The 20,776-nt window shown below is 44.1% G+C and overlaps 1 protein-coding gene across 1 annotated transcript in view; it reads left to right on the forward strand.

The window, feature by feature from the left end:
• Window positions 1–20,776, forward strand: part of LOC126198444 (signal peptidase complex subunit 3) — a 65,061-nt gene that overhangs the window by 37,834 nt on the left and 6,451 nt on the right. Inside the window, exon 3 of the mRNA XM_049934768.1 lies at window positions 2,682–2,770. Within this exon, the coding sequence (XP_049790725.1) occupies window positions 2,682–2,770 (89 nt within the window). The remainder of the gene's footprint in view (window positions 1–2,681; window positions 2,771–20,776) is intronic.

Below are 20,776 nucleotides of genomic sequence, written 5' to 3' on the forward strand. Positions count from 1 at the left end.
AATGAAAATTCCTGTCTCTTACTCTGTACTGTGGACTACCACTGTTCATCCACTGTAACAAAGTTACAGATAATTGTCTATGACTTGATTAAATCCTTAGTTAATTCCATGTTTCTTACATTATATTTAAACCAACATAATGTGAGTGAATTGCTAATTGAACAAAAAATGTAGTTTATAATTGGCTACTTATTTGTATTCGGAATAAAACCCATGATATCTAAAGGCTTAATCTACATAAGAAAAAAAAAATTCTGCTGTTTTTCAGACTTTCCATTGACAGGTTGGTAAGTTTTAATAGTTGTGTATTTCTCTTCTTTCGAGGCAAAAGTAATATTCATTAAAGGGAGAGTGCAGTTCTCTTTTTTCCATTCTAGAGGTAGGAAAGTGTTCCACCTGTAATGGCCTCATTGTTGATAGAACATTGAAACCTGATCTTCCTTCCTGAGTTTTTTCAAACGGTTTGTAAAAATATTCAGTCAGTGCTGTTAGCTGATGAGGGAGATGCTTAAATATTTTTATGAATGTGGCCTCTGTTGTAACAGTTTTTACCTATCGTTTTATATAGATGAAAGCTGTTGCTGTTTGCAAATTAAGACCCATTTTCAACAAGCAGTTGAGTGATAGACTCCCACACACACACATCTCTCTCTCTCTCTCTCTCTCTCTCTCTCTCTCTCTCTCTCTCTCTGCCCAGTTGCCCCAGCACTAAGACTGCTGATTGCGCATTCAGATCGAGAGTGTATGAGACATAACAGCTTGTCATATAGTTGAGCAGGCAATGAAATGTAGTTTCGTAAAAGATGAGCACAACATGTTGCCGAATAGGTGCCAGTGTGCTGAGTGTGTTATATACAAGCAGAAATATTTTATCAAACCACCAATTTCAGTTTAGTGTGGAGATTGTTGCTTGGCCTTTTGTCTTTTGTGGAACAGCTTGGCCTTTTGTCTTTTGTGGAACATTGTGCATTCTTTCAGTGAAATTTTAGACTGTAGGTCACAAATATTTATGGTTGGAACGCACACCTCCTTGACAGATACAGTTCAGATTCTTTCAAAATATCAATACAGCTGAACAACTCAGCCCTAAAATTATACTCGTTTCATTTAACATCAAAATACATTCAGTATTTTCACTTTAAAGAATGAAATGGGAAATATTCAGGGATGTTTGCAGGAGATTTTGAATGGATTAGATGGGCAATTACAGGACTTCAGTGAAGATCAGAATGTGGCACTGTCTCTTCTGATAACTACACCGATTCTTTAAAAGTGGACTATTCCTAGGGCTGATGTCTTCTTTGTAGGAGCAGATGTAGGGCATGCCGAAAAGTTTGGAACTAGTTGTTCCTAGGAAGTGTAAGACAATGCCCTCACATGTCAGTCCAAAGTAATTTTCAGGCAGCACATTCAGAATAATCTCAAATGAATCCCTGTCTCTGGCAACAGTTTTGATCACTTGAATCCCACTGTACAGCTGGCAAATTGATTTGTTTCACTTTTACAATAGCGTAACCAGGGAACTAACTCGTAATAACTGCAAGTTCTCTCTAAAGTGCTTTGCTACTACAGCTCTTGATGCAGGTGGTCTATGAAAGCATTCAGTTACCATGGTTGATCTTTCTGTGATACTTAAATTACACTTTGTTACATTTGGAATCCCTAATAACCGCTCCAGATATTATCGAAATCTTAACAGCAATAAATACTTGGCCACCGTTGGCTTCTAACCTATCCTTGCAATATATATTCCAATCCAAATTAAGGATTTCATTGCTATTCACATCCAGTTTCAACTGGCGTTCTGTTCCTAATACTATCTGGCCATTATTACCTTTAATAAATGATACTAATTCTGAAACCTTACCACGGATGCTCCTGCAGTTTAGAAGAAATCATCGTGTTGATCTTTTCTATTTCTGAACAGGCAGGATGAACATTCTCTAAGAATAATATGGATGATCTATATTCAATTGCGGTTTTCCTGGATTTCCTTAAATTTCTTCAGGCAGATGCTGGGATGATTCGGTTGAAAGGGTATGGCAAGTTTCTTTCTCCATGTTGTGCTTGTGCTTTGACTAATATGATCTCATTGATGAGTTGTTTAATTTGAATCTTTCATCTTTTCTCCTCTCCTCTATCCCTCCCCTCTTCTCCCATCCCAGACAAGAGACTGTTGTTCAAATAGCTAGGAATGCTGTCTTATTTGAAGTTTGCTTATTGGCAACAGTGTAATTTGCACTTAATGTTAAATAGTTAAAAGTCAACTAAAACTGAGATTCTGAATAAATACTGAAGAGAAAGGTGGACTTGAAATTTTCATACATGATTTCTTTTTTAAAGAAAGAAAGAAAGAAGAGCTCACATCCTACATTTATCAAAATCAGGTTCATAATTGTTTGGCACTTCCATTGTGCCACGTTCTTGTTACTTATTATTTCTGTAGCTGGTATACTCATGTCCTGTCTCAACCATTCTGATGTGCAGCATTTCACATTATTTAGACCAACTGCTCTGCTTTTATCCACACGTCTGACTGTTAGTGTTCTGCTTCTGAAACATTTTTGAAACAAACTTAGTTATTATGTACTTGGTATTTGAGCTGTGCATTTGTGTCTATTGTTGTATTTGTTATAAAAATTTTGCAATGGGGAACTGAAGTTTTCTTTAATAATAATTAAACTTGACAGACCTGTTCAACTGGAATGTGAAGCAGCTATTCCTGTACCTGACAGCAGAGTACACTACTCCAAATAATCAACTCAATCAGGTGTGTACTACAGAAATTTGATATTTTTATGATTGTTGTTATATGCATATTGTACATAGAACAGCTTCTTGAGAAATGGTGACTATTGCTGCAGTGAAACTTCCTGACTGCTTAAAAATTTGTAATTGAGCATAACTTGAATCAGAACTTTTGTGCAAGGAATAGAGTACTTTGATTCCTTATCCACTGGTCAGTTTTAATCTCTAAGGACGCTTCATTACTACTCGTACTCTGATGTAAAGCTACATTCCAGAACGGTTCACTAACTCAAAAAATGTGTTGAGTGATCTGATTTGCAATTATACTAATAAGTAACTTTAAAAATTGTATGTATATGAGGGTAGATCACTTCTCAGCAAATAGAAGAGACCTTTAAAAGTACACAGCAGCATAGGAAGGAAGATAAATTTCTTAGATTACGGATAGCTGGTACCCTAGCACCAACACCCTCTCTAGCCCCCCTCGCCCCTCACCCCCTCGCCCCTCACCCCCTCGCCCCTCACCCCCTCGCCCCTCCCCCCCTCGCCCCTCCCCCCCTCGCCCCTCCCCCCCTCGCCCCTCCCCCCCTCGCCCCTCCCCCCTCGCCCCTCCCCCCCTCGCCCCTCCCCCCCTCGCCCCTCCCCCCCTCGCCCCTCCCCCCCTCGCCCCTCCCCCCCTCGCCCCTCCCCCCCTCGCCCCTCCCCCCCTCGCCCCTCCCCCCCTCGCCCCTCCCCCCCTCGCCCCTCCCCCCCTCGCCCCTCCCCCCCTCGCCCCTCCCCCCCTCGCCCCTCCCCCCCTCGCCCCTCCCCCCCTCGCCCCTCCCCCCCTCGCCCCTCCCCCCCTCGCCCCTCCCCCCCTCGCCCCTCCCCCCCTCGCCCCTCCCCCCCTCGCCCCTCCCCCCCTCGCCCCTCCCCCCTCGCCCCTCCACCCTCGCCCCTCCACCCTCGCCCCTCACCCCTCCCCCGCTTCGCCCCTTCCCCCCCTCCTCATGATCGGCAGGCTGGGAAAGAAGAACTGAAAAAACTGTGGAAAACTAAATGTGCAAATATAGGACTAAATGCAAAATGGCCAAAGCTATATGATGAAGTATTGAAATGGATTCAAGGACACTGTCAAAATGGCATTGGAATTAATACAAAAATGTTTTAAATACAAGCTTGTAAGCTAACACTACAGTGGAACTTACAACTTTAAGGGTGGAGTTCATTGGTGACAAAACCAAAGTATCTCAGAAAATGCCACAAGAGTATGAAGAGAGAATATTATCTTCCCACTGCATTATTATTCAACATCGAAAGAAAACCAATGTGGAACTAAGCCAAATAGCAAAAATGGATGAAACTCCTCAGACATTTGATATGCAGAGTTAACAGAACTGTTGCCATGAAAGGTGCTAAAACTGTAACTATAAAAAAAATTGGACATGAAGAAGTGCACTACACTGTTTTCCTTTCATGTTGTGCTGACAGTACTAAACTTAATCCAATAATCATTTTTAAGTGCAAAACAATGCCAAAACCTTCTGAAATACTGCCAGATGGTCATGTTCATGTACATGACATGGGTTGGATGGATGAGGCAGTATGAAAGTATGGATTAACAGATTGTGAGAGAGAAGGAACGGTTCTTCATTGAAGAAGAAGTCACTTCTTGTGCTAGATCAGTTTAGCAGTCATTTGAAAAATTCTGTGAAAGAGAAACTGAGACAGGGAAATACAGAGCTTGCTGTTATTCCAGGAGAACTTACTTCATGATTGCAGTGTTTTAAAGTCTCAATAAATAAACCATTTAATGTGTGTATGAGAGAAGAATGGAACAAGTGGGTGGTGGATGAAACTCAACAAAAATTGATGCTGAAGGGAGCTTTAAAATGACCTACAAACACGTGTGTCAGTGGATAAAAGAGTCATGGTCTAGAGTGAGAGAAGACATCGTTAAATCAAGAAGTGTGGCATAAGTAACACTCTTCATGGCAGTGAAGACCATCTTATAATATATTAAGAGGACAATCATTAATGACGAAGAGGAAGAAGGAGAAGAAAGTTCAGATGACAATTTTCTGGTATTTTAAAGGTCTCTCTAGTTTTATAAACTAAGAATTTTTTTTTTAGTCTGTCTTTGCAATCTAATAATAAAAATGGCAGAAATGTTAAGTTTTTAAAAAATGCTTAAAATTAGGGTGCACCTTATAGTCCATAGTGTCTTATAGTCCGTAAAATACGGCCAGCGCTTTTAGCGCCTGGTATAGGATGTGCCAGTGAGACTACTGTTGCAAGGCAGTCCTTAGAGCAGTTGAATGTTATTTGTATGTTTGCCGTCTGTACATATTTTTGTTTCACTTGTGTATGAAGGCTTGCCAGTGTGTTTGTCAGAGGTGCCTGAATTTCCACAAGATGAGGTAAGTATCATTGTTAAAAATTCAGGATACCCAAGAACTGGTGAAGGTTGTGGTAAGTTTGTAATAGTGGCAGATGACGGATGAAATTGGCCCCATCTGGAGTTGGTTTGATTCTCTTTTTGTTGATTGTGTCCAAGGAATGTAACTTCATGCTTCTGCAATTGCAATTTGTCTTCATTGGTTGTCACACCTGCGTCATGGAGGGTAGTGAGAATGAGTTTGAGGTGACGTTTGCAACTGTGGGGATTGGTAGAGAAAATTAAAAAGGCATCGAGATACATGTGTTGGCAATCAGTCTTGAAAAGTACTCCATTGCTAAAACACTGCCATGTCTGTGCCGCGTTTTTCAGTCCATACAATATTGCTAAGAACCCAAATACGCCGAAGGGTGTAATAATCCCTGTTTTACCTATGTCATTTGGATACATGGGAATTTGATGATAGGCTTTGTCAGTCACACTAAAAATCAAGCTCCCACAAGTGAATGTGTGAAATCTTGAATGTTTATGATGGGATAATTGTTGTGGAACATGCAAGAATTAAGAAACCTATAGTCTGCATAGTCTCGTGGAACTAACTTTTTTTTTTCTAATTTTACGGGAAATTCCTAAGTGCTGTTCAATGGATGGACTATGCCTGCTTGCAACATTTCATCTGTTGCTATCTAAGCTACCTGGGGATGAGCTGGTGCGAGGTGTCGTACCTTGTGGCAAGTGGATGAACCAGAGGTCATGTTGATGCAGTGCATTGTGCCATTTCTTATAGTGCATTGGTAGAGTCTTAACTCGTCGTGAGTTGGGCAAGGCAATTCAATTGTCAAAGTACAGGTTGCGAGGCAGATAGTGCTGTGGTTGACCTGTTTAGAGTGTTGGCTAGACACAGTGTGTTATGGTGTGTTACAATGTCGACTGGATGCAGCTGTGGGATGTGACTGTCCAGTGAAGGTGTGGCTTCATGTTCTGATGCCACTGTGGTGTAGGACATTTCTCAGAGCTGGTCACTTGCATACACAAGTGCAAGGGACATTTCATTTATTTGCCGAAGCAGGTCGTCGCTGGCACTGCAAAGTCACTAAATTGATGTACATCTGGTGGAGTCGTTCTTGGATTGTGTTGATGGTTTGTATGGTTGTAAAACACTCATGTAGAAATGGGCCAGTTTGGCCAAGGCTGTGACGTAGATCGCAGATGAGCATGAGCATTAGTTCACAGTCCTTGTGAGATTGGGGCAAAAAACCCCAGGATGGATTGTCATGTGACATGATGGAATAAAGCACCAGGTAAGATGAGAGGCTGAATTTGTGAAGAAAGCTGACCCCATTCATTGGTTCAGACATGTCAGTTAAGTAAAATGTCCAACTGTGACATAGCTCATCCTTATATTGTCTGGCTAGCTCCACAGTGCCATGCAAGCGGATGCTGACTCTGTTAGCTGCATGTAGTTGTAGTCAGAGGTTTTCAGCATGTGGTTCAAACATTAGATGAGGTGCGGTGTGCATATGACACTGTGTTGATAAGAAAGTGCATGTCTGTGGAATGGTCCTAGATAGATATAGAGATCTTTAGTGAGAAATAACTGTGGTACAAGAGAGATGTCTAGGTGTTGCGGCATGAACTGGTGCGTCAGTTGCAGCTGATGATAGTCACTTGGGTATGAGCAAGGTTGCCAACAGTTTCAGGTGGCTACACCAAACTGCACATGGTACAACCAGTGTTGTAGCCCGGGGGAGGTAAGATCAGCTGGCACACTGTGGACAATGACGTTCTGTGCACAGTCTGCAATTTGGTGCTTGTAGAGGGGCCCATGATGTTAGCTTCACATGAAGTCTGGTGATGTTGAGATGGTTTGGCTTTCATGCTGGCCGACCAGGTGACAGCGACAGGTGTGTCCAGGTTGCTGTGCTGCATGTGCTTACCAGTGAATGCAATCTGTCCACTAGGGTCTGTCTCTTATGTGTGGTGTCTTCCAACACATGCACAGTCATTGTGAGCTGTAGAGGCGGAAGTTTGATGATCTGTAATGTCCAGCAGGCTGGATATGGCATTAACATGGAGTCCATCAGCAAACATAAACAGCATTGTAGCTACGGAGGAGATCCCTCTGAGCTGCAGGTTGTAGGTCAACTGTCGCACTTGCTGCCCAAGGGTGTGAGCAATCCATTGTTGCAATGCTGCTTTTGCGGCATCTTACTTATTATGTGCCAGAGGGATAAGGTAATGTCACTGATTAATTCTGTGTGTTCTGCAAAAAGGAGATCAACATTACAAATTTTGAGTCATTGTTTACAATACCTAACAAAACGAATATGCACATTGCCATGGCAAACCATAATGTCACTTGATCAGACGTGAAAGACGGGAGTTTAGGATGTGGTGCAGCTCTACACTCTCCTGTGAAGCAGGTGAATAAGGTAGCTAACCCATTGCAATAAATGGTGGTTTTGCAACAGGTTGGCTATCATTTTTATCTGTTATTCTGTAACTGTTGTTAAAGTGCAGCCATGTTCAAAATATTGATGTGATGTGAAGTCTGATAAGAGTTGTACTTGCTGAGCCAGATAGTTAAGTATGACCGATAACTAAGCCGTCATTCACAGTGCAAGTAGAGTTGGGAATACGGTGTCAGCATTGCACAGTGGTTGTGCTGTAAAGCACGTGCATCAAATATTGGTGATTGTGGCACAGTAGACACTGAAGATACTGTTGGCACAATATCCGTTTGCACAAAAACTGGACTTGGATTGCCCTTAATGCTGGTCGACAAGGGGTTGGCATGTAAGTTCACTAATAAAAACTCCAATTGTGGTAGTTGTTGAGTCACAGTCAGTGTGTCTTGTTTTGATGAGTTTGGAAAAAAAAAAAAAAAAAAAAAAACAGTTAATGAAGTGCAATAAAGTGGTGCAAGACATTATTTTGCAATTAACTTGGCATCCATTGCTGTAGTCATTGCCAGTGTAAAGGTTTTCCTATATTTACTGGAAGCGAACACCAGTGACAATTGCACCCAAGTATTTAAAGTTAAAAATTTATTTCTCACCACACATTACAAAAAGCCCCCCCCCCCCATCTCTCTCTCTCTCTCTCTCTCTCTCTCTCTCTCTCTCTCTCTCTCTCTCTCTCTCAACTGCTTGTACAAAGCACAGAGGCTCCATGCCTCCTCTCGTCTGCATTGCTCAGCAATCTTCTTTGCCTTAATATCACCACAACTGTCACCACATACATGATGATGGTTTCTGTTCTTTCGTACATGTCTGAAAGAACAGGTGCCATTGGTGATCTTGCAGCTCTCGAAGAATGAAATTATAGTGAAATCCAGACCTTTAGCTGCTTACAGGCATTGTTAGATATAAGCAGGGACAGTTGAAAATGTGTGCCCCGACTGGGACTCAAACCCGGGATCTCCTGCTTACATGGCAGATGCTCCATCCGACTGAGCCACCGAGGACACAGACTCCCTAAGGGGCTCACGGTCCTTTCGTGAGTACATGCGTGGCCATCGTGAGACCCCAAGATATTGCAGCCTTCCTTCCTTCCCCAGGCTGCATTTCTTTTCCCTTCCCCTCCTTTCCTGTCCTTCCTCCTCTCCCTAGTCCTAGTTTATGTTGGCCCCGCTACCCTCCTGGTTATGTTGGCTTTGTGATTTGGTTTTGTTCCATGATTACCTCATCCTTTTGGCACTCTCTGGTCCCCCTCTGGGGTTTGCTCTCCATTACTAAATTTCTATTCCGTAGTGTGAGCCATTTGGGGAATAGCAACTTACCTAGTGTCTCCGGCGTGTGCCCTCTTAGTTCCTTCCATATTTTTCTTCACATCGTTGTCTGATGCTAGGGTACATAGCCAGCATGGTAGCCAGCCTGTGTGGTGGGGTCACTATGTACCCTTTTGGTTGAGCCTCTTGAAAACACAGAGATCGTGCTTCTGATACCTGAGCTGTGACCACCTCATGTAAGCCTAGGAGTGGTTGCTTGTCATCCTGGAACATCAGAACTCCCAGCAATGGCCGCCGTGCCAGACGGCCCTTGCTATGGCTGGCTGGCACCCGTGGGGAGAGCCCCTGATCGGAGTGGTTGGTATCATGGCGGACGCTATGCAAATGAAATGTATATGGGTTCAGAACTCTAGCCGTTCTTCTACAGCTGTCTCTTTGAATGGAAATGATTCTTTTAGTGCTGCTTCTTCCGCCCCTTCGGCCTTCCCTTCCATGGCTACGCCCTAGGAGGAGGGTCAGGCTCATTGGCTAAGGGCGAAACCTTTCCTCCGCTATCTGGTTTGCACCAGGAGTGATGGGGATACTTTCACCAATACCAAACCTTTATTTTTGTGGAACACATTGAAGACAAGTTTGGCAAAGTGGACTCTCTGAGCAAGATGCGGTCGGGTTCGTTGTTGTTCAAAACTGATTCAGCTGCTCAGTCTGCAGCCCTACGTGCCTGTGACCATCTGTGTCCATTACCCCTCCGGGTGCTGCTACCCCTCCCCAGCTAGAGAAGTGTCCCACTTCTTCGGTGTCTGCTGGTCAAGGGTAACCCTCCCCAGGACCCCCTTTCCCAGCACCTTCAAGGCCAAAGGTCTGCTGCAACACAACGACCACGAGAACCACGGTCTGTTTGGCCCCCAGGTTGCCCGCGCTGGGCCAAACAGACCGTGGTTCTCCGCTCGGTCGTTCGTGTTGCAGCAGACCTTTGGCCTTGAAGGCTGCCTCGGAAAAGAGAGAGAGTCCTGGGACAAGGAGCCTCAGGTGTCGCTAGGGGTCCCGTCCACAGCTTTGCAACCTGACTGACCTGCTGTTCATGGATGTCACCCCCTCCTTGTCGGTAATGGATGGTGACCTGTGGCATGACTGGCTTTAGCCTGTTCACCCCGCATTTGAATCATCATTCTGTGGTTATGCAGTGGAATTGTAATGAATATTACTGTCACTTTCTGGATTTGAAATCCCTTATTTCGTTTCACTCTGCAGATTGAGTGGTTCCACAGGAATCTCATTTTACTGATGATCACTCACTGACCCTGCATGGTTTCCGTGCTTTCTGTTGAAATAGGGTTGGCCCCCTGTGGGCCTCCGGCGGCGTTTGTACATTGGTCTGTACGGACATTGCTAACATGTGGATTCCTCTTCAAACTACATTTAAAGCAGTTGCTATTAGGGTCCACCTGGACTCTGGGGTCATAGTTTGCAATCTTCATCTCCCTCCTGACAGGACTCTTACATCTGCTGCCTTCACTGCCCTTCTTCAGCAACTTCCTCCTCCCTTCCTCCTCCTCGGGGATTTTAATGCTCATCATCCCTTGTGGGGCAGTGCATTCCATCTAGTCAGGGACTTCTCATAGACCACTTTCTTGCGGACCATGACTTGTGCCTCCTTAATGATGGCTCCCCTACCCATTTCAGTGCCGGTCATGGTACCTTTTCTGCCATTGATCTTTCTCTTTCTTCTCCCTCCCTCCTCCTGTCATTACACTGGTCCCCACATGATGACCTTTGTGATAGTGACCACTTCCTGTTGATTCTCTCACTCCCCGATGGACAGGTTAATTCGTTAGTCTTTCCAACGCGCCAATTGGCCTCTATATACTGCACAGGTTGTTTTTTCTCCCTCTTTGTCGCGTTGTATTGATGACGTCCTATGTGACGTGTCTGATGCAATTGTTAGTGCTGCTAGCCTTGCTATCCCATGCTCATGTGGACCATTTCACCGCCAGCAAGTCCCATAGTGGAGTATAGCCAATGCCATTGTCATCCGTGATCGCCATCAAGCTTTGCAACACCTTAAGAGGCATCCATCCACTGCCAATCTTGTTACCTTTAAATGCCTTCGCGCCACCGCCCGTTACTTAATCAAATGGAGCAAACGGGTGTGTTGGGAATGGTTTGTTTCTTCCCACGGTTCTATTGTCCCTATGTCACGGGTATAGGCTAAACATCGCTCTCTCTAAGGTTGCCATCGGCAGTCTACCCTCCTGGGCCTTGCCATCCCGGATGTGCTCTGGACGGACGTGTTGATTCTCGCAGAACATCTTGCGATGCATTTTGCATCAGCATCAGCATCAACCTCCTATATGGCTGTTTCCTTCCACCAGAAACAGCGGGCTGAAGCTTCTGCCTTATGTTTTGCCCCTTGTCAGTCAGAATCTTACAACAAACCTTTCACTGAATGGGACTTCTTTCTGCATTTCCTTCTTCTCATGATAGGGCTCCTGGCCCAGACTCCATTCATAACCAATTGCTTCAACATCTCAATGCTCCACAACGACATCTTCTCTGGGTGCTTAACCGTATTTGGCTCCAGGGTGACTTCCCTACTCAATGGAGGGTTAGCATCGTGGTTCCTGTTCTTAAGCCTGGTAAGAAACTCCTGTTTTTTTTTTTTTTTTTTAAAGCTATCAGCCAATTCGTCTGACAAATGTTGTTTGCATGATACTTGAACGAATGGTAGCCCGTTGGCTCAATTGGGTCCTTGAATCTTAGGATCTCTTGTCCCCTTACCAGTGTGGCTTCCGAGAGGGACGGTCTCCGATTGATCATTTACTTCGATTGGAATCTGCAATTCGGCAGGCTTTTCCCCTGTGCCGCCATTTGGTTCCAGTATTTTTTGACCTTCGCAAAGCCTATGATATGGCTTGGTGCCATCATATCTTACTTGCACTTCATGAGTGGGCTCTTCGGGGCCCACTCCCAATTTTTATCTGCCAGTTCCTGTTCCATCAGTCGTTCTGGGTTCGGGTTGGTACTGTTTTTAGTTCTCCATGGGCCAAGAAGAATGGCATCCCACAGGGTTCCGTCTTGAGTGTACTTATTTTCCTCATTGCTATAGATGGACTTGTGGCCTCCGTCGGCACTTTGGTCACCCCTTCTCTGTATGTGGATGATTCTGCATTTGGGTTAGTTCCTCTTCGATGGCCTCTGCATTTATCTGTATGTGGATGATTCTGCATTTGGGTTAGTTCCTCTTCGATGGCCTCTGCAGAGCAGCAGCTCCAGGGTGCTATACAGGGTGCCTCTGCATTGACCCTCTCACACGGGTTTCAATTCTCTCCTTTAAAATCGCGGATGGTCCACTTCTGTCACTGTACTACAGTCCACCCCGATCCAGAGCTTTACCTCGATGCACGATAATTACCTGTGGTCCCACAGTTTCATTTCCTGTGCCTTCTTTTCGACAACAAGCTCACTTGGCTGCCTCATATCAGACTTCAGAAGATAGGATGTTCCCATAAACTCAATGTCCTTCTCTTCCTTGGTGCTCCTTCCACACTGCGCCTCCTGGATCCGGTCCACCATTGTGGTATCCGTTTGGCCACTGATGCCTTAAGTACTAACCCTGTTGATAGTCTTCTGGTTGAAGCTGGGATTCCCCCCTCCCCCCACCCTTTCTGTTCGGCAGTCCCAGCTTCTGGTTTCTTATGCAGTCGCTGTCCATTCCTCTCCCACTCGACCTTCCTATTCTATCCTGTTCCCAGACCAAGGACGTCACCCACCCGATTCCCGCCCTTGGGCGGGTTTACCGGTTGGGCTCCACCTTGCATCTCTTCGCCATGATTTTCAGCTTCCTTCTTTGTCCTGTCTCCCATGTTCCCTCTCCATAACCCCCCCCCCCCCCCCTTGCCCCCCTTGGTTAGTTCCTCGGCCCCAGATTCAGATGGATATCCGCCGAAGTCCAAAGGATTCCGTTCCCCTGATAGTGTTCTGTTATTTTTTCCGCCGAATTTTATGGGAGTTTCGGGATGCTGTTGTTTTTTGCATCGATGGTTCTAAATCTGCTGATCGTGTGAGATATGCCTTCCCATTCTCTGTTGGCATGGAAAATCATCTCCTGCCAACTGCATGTGGTGTGTTTACTGCGGAATTGATGGCAATTTCCCAGGCCTTTATCTTTATTGAACAGTCCTAACTCAACAGCATTTTGTTATGTACAGACTCAATGAGTGGCCTTCAGGCTATTGACTGTTGTTTTTCCCACCATCCCTTGGTCTCGGCCATCCGTGACAGTCTCGCTGATCATTCCGTTGACTTCCTTTGCATCCATGGCCATGTGGGTATACTAGGTAATGTGCTTGCTGATCATTTGGCTGGGGGAGCAGTCACTTAACCCCCTTCTGTCACCCTTCCTGTGGCGGATTTACCGCTTCATATCAAATCCCACTTCACACAGTCAGGGCCAACTCTTGGGAGGCTACCTCCCTGTCTAATAAACTTCATGCGATTAAGGTGACATCTGTCCTGTGGCGTTCTTCCTTCCGCTTCTCCCGAAAGGACTTGACCACCCTGTGTTGTCTCTGCATTGGCCATACCAGGCTGACCCATGGTTTTATTTTGCGTAATGAGCCACCCCCACTTTGTGGTTGTGGAGCCTTCCAGTCAGTAGCCCACATTTTGGTGGAATGCCTTCTTCTTTTGGCTCTGCATACTAAGTACAGACTTCCCCGCACTTAACCTTTAATGTTGGCAGACGATTCCCGGATGGTTGAACTGGTTCTCAGTCTCCTCCATGAAAGTGGTTTTTAATCTCCCACTGTAAGCTGTGTTTGGAGAGCCCTAACTCCCCTCCCTGGCCAAGATCCTCTTTTCTCTCTCTTTTACTCTGTTTTTATCTCTTTCTGTTTTTATCGCTTTTTGGATTTGCCTACAGGAAAATAAAAGAGACGTTTGGAGATAAGAGAACCACTTGTATGAACATAAAGAGCTCAGATGGAAACCCAGTTCTAAGCAAAGAAGGGAAGGCAGAAAGGTGGAAGGAGTATATAGAAGGTCTATACAAGGGCAATGTACTTGAGGACAATATTATGGAAATGGAAGAGGATGTAGATGAAGATGAAATGGGAGATACGATACTGCGTGACGAGTTTGACAGAACACTGAAAGACCTGAGTCAAAACAAGGCCCCAGGAGTAGACAACATTCCATTGGAACTACTGACGGTCTTGGGAGAGCCAGTCCTGACAAAACTCTACCATCTGGTGAGCAAGATGTATGAAACAGGCGAAATACCCTCAGACTTCAAGAAAAATATAATAATTCCAGTCCCAAAGAAAGCAGGTGTTGACAGATGTGAAAATTACCGAACAATCAGTTTAATAAGCCACAGCTGCAAAATACTAACACGAATTCTTTACAGACAAATGGAAAAACTAGTAGAAGCCAACCTCAGGGAACATCAGTTTGGATTCCGTAGAAATATGGGAACACGTGAGGCAATACTGACCTTACGACTTATCTTAGAAGAAAGATTAAGGAAAGGCAAACCTACATTTCTAGCATTTGTAGACTTAGAGAAAGCTTTTGACAATGTTGATTGGAATACTCTCTTTCAAACTCTAAAGGTGGCAAGGGTAAAATACAGGGAGCGAAAGGCTATTTATAATTTGTACAGAAACCAGATGGCAGTTATGAGTCAAGGGACATGAAAGGGAAGCAGTTGTTGGGAAGGGAGTAAGACAGGGTTGTAGCCTCTCCCCGACGTTATTCAATCTGTATATTGAGCAAGCAGTAAAGGAAACAAAAGAAAAATTCGGAGTAGGTATTAAAATCCATGGAGAAGAAATAAAAACTTTGAGGTTCGCCGATGACATTGTAATTCTGTCAGAGACAGCAAAGGACTTGGAAGAGCAGTTGAATGGAATGGATAGCGTCTTGAAAGGAGGATATAAGACAAACATCAACAAAAGCAAAACAAGGATAATGGAATGTAGTCAAATTAAATCAGGTGATGCTGAGGGAATTAGATTAGGAAATGAGACACTTAAAGTAGTAAAGGAGTTTTGCTATTTGGGGAGCAAAATAAATGTTGATGGTCGAAGTAGAGAGGATATAAAATGTAGACTGGCAATGGCAAGGAAAGCATTTCTGAAGAAGAGAAATTTGTTAACATCGAGTATAGATTTAAGTGTCAGGAAGTCGTTTCTGAAAGTATTTGTATGGAGTGTGGCCTTGTATGGAAGTGAAACATGGACGATAAATAGTTTGGACAGGAAGAGAATAGAAGCTTTCGAAATGTGGTGCTACAGAAGAATGCTGAAGATAAGGTGGGTAGATCACATAACTAATGAGGAGGTATTGAATGGGATTGGGGAGAAGAGAAGTTTGTGGCACAACTTGACCAGAAGAAGGGATCGGTTGGTAGGATATGTTCTGAGGCATCAAGGGATCACCAATTTAGTATTGGAGGGCAGCGTGGAGGGTAAAAATCGTAGAGGGAGACCAAGAGATGAATACACTAAGCAGATTCAGAAGGATGTAGGTTGCAGTAGGTACTGGGAGATGAAGCAGCTTGCACAGGGTAGAGTAGCATGGAGAGCTGCATCAAACCAGTCTCAGGACTGAAGACCACAACAACAACATAGTTTCCTTTTACAGTACACACTTTTACATTCTAGCAGTTTAACACTTTTGAATAGTGGGTGGTCTTGCCTGTACTGCATCAGAGGTGGGATATTTCCTGCCTCTGGCATGGCCTTGGGGTTGTCCACTTGCTGAATTCCCTCCTTTTGTTTTCACCATTGACAACACGACTGCACTTTTACGTTTTTCAGCTCTTTGCTTTTTATCGTTATGACTCTTCTGAGATGTAAATCCGTCCCAATGGGCCACCTTTGAAACAAGGGACTGATAACCCTGCTGTATGGTCCCTTCAACACCAACCAACAGAGGACACACAGGGTAGTGCAACTGCTGGGACTTATCTCCGGCATGCTCCCCGTGAGACCCATGCTTCAAACTTAATGTCCACACACTACATTTGTAGTGCCCCTGCCCAGTATACTCATTACTCACGGCAGTCAATCTACCGATTCCTGTTAAGAGTTTGGGCAATGTAAGTGCATCTGCACTGAAGAAGATCATTGGCCAGTAAGCCTTATCTATATGATGATGGTATCTGTTCTTTCAGACATGTCCGAACTCTTTCGGGAATCGGTAGATTGACTGCTGTGAGTAATGAGTATAGTGGGCAGGGGCACTACAAATGTAGTGTGTGGACAGTAAGTTGGAAGTATGGGTCTCACAGCGAGCATGCCAGAGATAAGTCGCTGCGGTCGCACCATCCTCTGTGTCCTCAGTTGCTCAGTCGGATAGAGCGTCTGCCATGTAAGCAGGAGATTCCGGGTTCAAGTCCCAGTCGGGGCACACATTTTCAACTGTCCCTGTTGATATTTTTCAATCCTTGTAAGCAGCTAAAGGTCTGGATTTCATTGTAATTGCACTGTCACCATAAGTCATCTTGAGTATGTAATAGAACATTTCTCTCTTCATCTTGTATATTTGTAAAACTTGTCTGGTCATTTCAGTAACTGAGGGAAAAGTGTAGTGTGTGTGCTACAGGCGCATTGTTATCCATAAAAAAATCTTGTTGTTCGGGAACGTGAAGACCATGAATGGCTGCAAATTGTTTCTAAGTAGCTGAACATAACCATTTCCAGTCAATTATCAGTTCAGTTCGACCACAAGACCCATCCATACCATGTAAGCATAGTCCACACTATTAAGGAGCCACCACCAGCAGCTTGCACATTGCCTTGTTGACAGTTTATGTCCATGGCTTCATGAGGTCTGCATCACATTCAAACTCTACCATACCAACTGAAATTGGGGACTCCTTTGACCAGGCCACAATTTTCCAGTCAGGTATCTAGGGTCTAACTGAGATAATCATGAGCCCAGGAGAGATGCTGCAGGTGTGTTGTGTCATCAGCAAAAGCACTCGAATCCAGACGTGTGCTGCCATAGCCCATTAACACCAAATTTTGCCACACTGTCCTAATGGATATGTTAGTCATACGTCCCACATTGATGTCTCTGGTCATTTCACGCAGTGTTGCTTGTGTGTTAGCACTGACAACTCTAAACAAACGCAGCTGTTCTCAGTCATTAAGAGAAGACAGTCGGCCACTGCCTTGACCATGGTGTGAGGTAATGCCTGAAATTTGGTATTCCCAGCACAGTCTTGACACTATGGATCTCTGAATACTAAATTCGCTAGTATTTACTGAAATGGAATGTTCCATGCGTATAGCTCCAACTGCCATTGCATGGTCAAAGTCTTAGTTTCAGTCATGCAGCCATAATCACATCTGACAACTTTCCACACGAATCACCTGAGTGCAAATGACAGCTCTGCCAATACACTGCCTTTTTATACCTTGTGTATTCGATGTTGCGGCCATTTGTTTATGTGCATATCACCATCCCACGACTTGTCACCCCATTGAGTGCCACACTGGGCAACCCACCCTGCACAATCCGCAGTTGTGCAAAATTTTTAATGGGAGCAGAAAGGCAGATCCAACAAAGGGACCATACAATTAACAATTAAAAGTTGTAGAATGTGGAAGGGAAGAAAACAATTGCTCAGAATCACCAACCAAATCCAAGCACAATCAGTACCAAGAAGACCACCCAATGGAATGGCAGAGAAGAAAAAAGAAAAGGACAGACTTCCAGTATGGAGAGGGAAGTAGCATTGCGAGGGCTGGGGGCCCCTCGGTGGCCCAGCACATACTCACAAAGGATTTCTACTTTTCCCAAATATTAAATCATCATCAGTGCAACATCGAGTTCCAGAATAGCTGCATACAACAATGAAGCACCCTGAACAGCCATACTGTTGAAGCCTCATCAAGTGGCTTAAGATGATGTATTGCTTACGGACAATACTTTCAAAATACGCAAACCTAAGCAGGCACTTTCACAAATTTGTAAGTGACCATCAAATCTACATTACTTCACAACAACATTATGAAAAGGATAGATTACTACTCACCACATAGAGATAGTGAGTCGCACACAGGCACAACAAGAGACTGCTAATACTGTGAGCTTTTGGCCAAAAGGCCTTCGTGTCCACTACGTCTGTCCATCGAGGCAGCCTGAGTGCATCAATAATGTCTCTCAATTTCCCATTGACATTGGCAGAACATATTGACATTTTGCCTTGCATTTTGCTGTAGTCCATTTTGGTTGCTATGTTCCTAATATCTGTGTTGATAAAATTTTTGTACTTGTCAACAGCCTTTACATTAGGACATTTTCTTTTAGGGATAGGTGGGGGCAGGAACACAGCATAAATGGAACCTTTTTTTATTAGGGAAGCCCAGTGTATGGGAGGTGTCAAGCATTAGCATTATGCATAAATTGCTGTCAAACATTAAGCCTAGTGTCTAGCTTACTATCCTCCTCCCTCTGGTATTTTCGTACATCATTAACTACTGAAAAGAGAATATTACTAACTGAAATTAATTGTTTAACAAGCTAGGATGTGTTCAGAGGCACCAATAACATGTGCCAGTGGTCATCCAATAACATCAGCCGACAGCTTGGTCACTGTGTCCAGTCATCAGGTTTTGGTGGGATCAAGGTGGACGGACTCACTCCTAACATACAGTGAGATTATAATTAAACTTTCAAAATGTTGTAGAAAGAACACCACTGGTCAGAATGACGTCAAATTGCAACGGAATATTATTGGAGGAGGAGGAAAACGTATGGCAGAAGAAAAAAAAAGTGAAAATTGATCAATAGATGGTGCTGCATATGTCTGAATATGTAAATGAAAACACCTGTCATGTGGATGACCTATTAAAGTTGGTATAAACATGCTGGGTACACAGCTTATACTCCTTTTGTGTCTGCGACGTTTGCCATGACTGTCTCAATGCAGGGTCGCGCCCTGCTTGTAAAGCTGTATTACAAGAATGTTGACTGTGCACACGTCGCTCTGCAGAAGTTCTGGGCACTGAAGGATTTTAAAAAAGGCAATGGTCCGATGAATGGAGAAAATGATTTGGAAATTTGAAAAGACTGGTTCTTTTGGGTGCAACCTGGTAGAGCGAAGAAACGAATTGATTAGATGTCAGTGGAAGCAGTGGCCACAGCAGTGCTGGAGGAGACGAGTGGTGGTGTGCAAAGTGTAGTGCGCGGAGAGTTGCCCAAACATTGGACATAAGCAGTAGCAAGGTGCGTAAAAGCCTTCGAAACATTCTTCTTTGCTATCCATTCAAAATTACCCATGTGCACGAGTTATTTCATGTTGATCAGCTAGCAAGAGATACCTTTGCTTTTGCCCACATGGAACTGGACAATGATTGGCCATGGAAGATTTTGTGGACAGACAAAGCCCACTTCCATCTGACAGAATGTCAATACACAGAATTGTCAAATATGGTTAATGGAAAATCCACACGCAAATCAACCAGTACCACTTCATTCTGAAAAGGTCACTGTGTGGTGCAGGTTTACAGCATCATTTATCATAGGGCCACATTTTTTCGAAGAGACAGGTTTTCAGAAATGCTGGTATTTTCAGCCGCCATTTCCCTACAGCCTGGCCATTCCGATCACCTGACCTTAATCCGTGTGACTTCTGGCTGTTGGGCTATCTGAAAGATGTTGTGTGCAGTGTTCGATTGCAAACTTACTACATTAAAGGTAAGCATTGTGCAACACATTCTGAATGTGACCCAGAAACACTTTGATCAGCTGTGGAACATGCTGTTTATCAATTTCAACTTGTTACAGAAAATGGTGGACAGCAGATTGAACTCTTTTTGCGCCAGTCACACGGAAATTAATAATCAGATTTGATTTTGATTGATTCTTTTTATGCAGTTTTTGGCCTCAGGATAATTAAAAACTGATTTTTCCCATCTGATGTGATATGACCTTGCTGTGGTGGATGGGCTTACGTAACTAACAGTATCACAACTGTACACCCATGCACATTGAGTAGTACAGTTTGTTTAACATCAAACGTACACCTTAGGCAATGTTGTATGAGTCATCTGTAGTCGACCACTATTAAATAATGACACTTCCAGCACCATCTATTGCTACATTTTATAACAATTTATTGTTCTTCTGCCATACGTTTCCCCCCTTCTCCAATAATATTCTGTTGCAATTTGATGTCATTCTGATCAGTGGTGTTATTTCTTCAGAAAAAAGTTTTAATTATAATCACCCTGTATACCAATATCCCATTAATGGCAATGAGAAAAAGTGACACTCAATACCGAGCCGTGTGAGATGGTGTTCTCTTGGACCTGTTGGGCTGCTGGTCACTCCTGCATTGTATGTCGATGAGTTCTGCATTTGGTACAACTCCCATTCTGTAGCCTCCACTAAACGCCAGCCCCAAGAGGCCATCTGGGGACCATGTAGCATAGTCCCATTTCTTGGCCCACGTTTCTGATAAAAAGCTGACTTGGTTGCCACATATTCGTCAGTGAGAGATTAGCTGCAAGTGGAAGCTTAATGCTCTCCTCTTCGTTGCCCGCACGTCTTGGGGTGTGTATTGTGCTATTCTTATCCATATTTACTGGGCCCTGGTTTTGTCCCGACTGGACTATGGTTACCAGGTTTCAACTTTAAAACTGTTAGACACAGTCCACCATTGTGGCATACATCTGGCCACTGGTGCCTCTTGGACTAGTCCTATACACACTCTCCTTACCGAAGTGGGGATCTTCCCCTTCAGATTTGATGGAACCAGCTATTGGTCACCTATGCAATCGCCATTTGACCACATATCCTATTCTCTTTACCAGTTGGAATGCACCACACTTCCCTTTGCTAGGATCTCCATCTCCCCTCCCAGGATTGTGCTCCCTGTGTTTGTTTTCTTGTACAGATTAGGACCA

Source organism: Schistocerca nitens, chromosome 8, assembly GCF_023898315.1.
Source record: "Schistocerca nitens isolate TAMUIC-IGC-003100 chromosome 8, iqSchNite1.1, whole genome shotgun sequence".
In the NCBI taxonomy this organism is placed as follows: Eukaryota; Metazoa; Arthropoda; class Insecta; order Orthoptera; family Acrididae; genus Schistocerca; species Schistocerca nitens.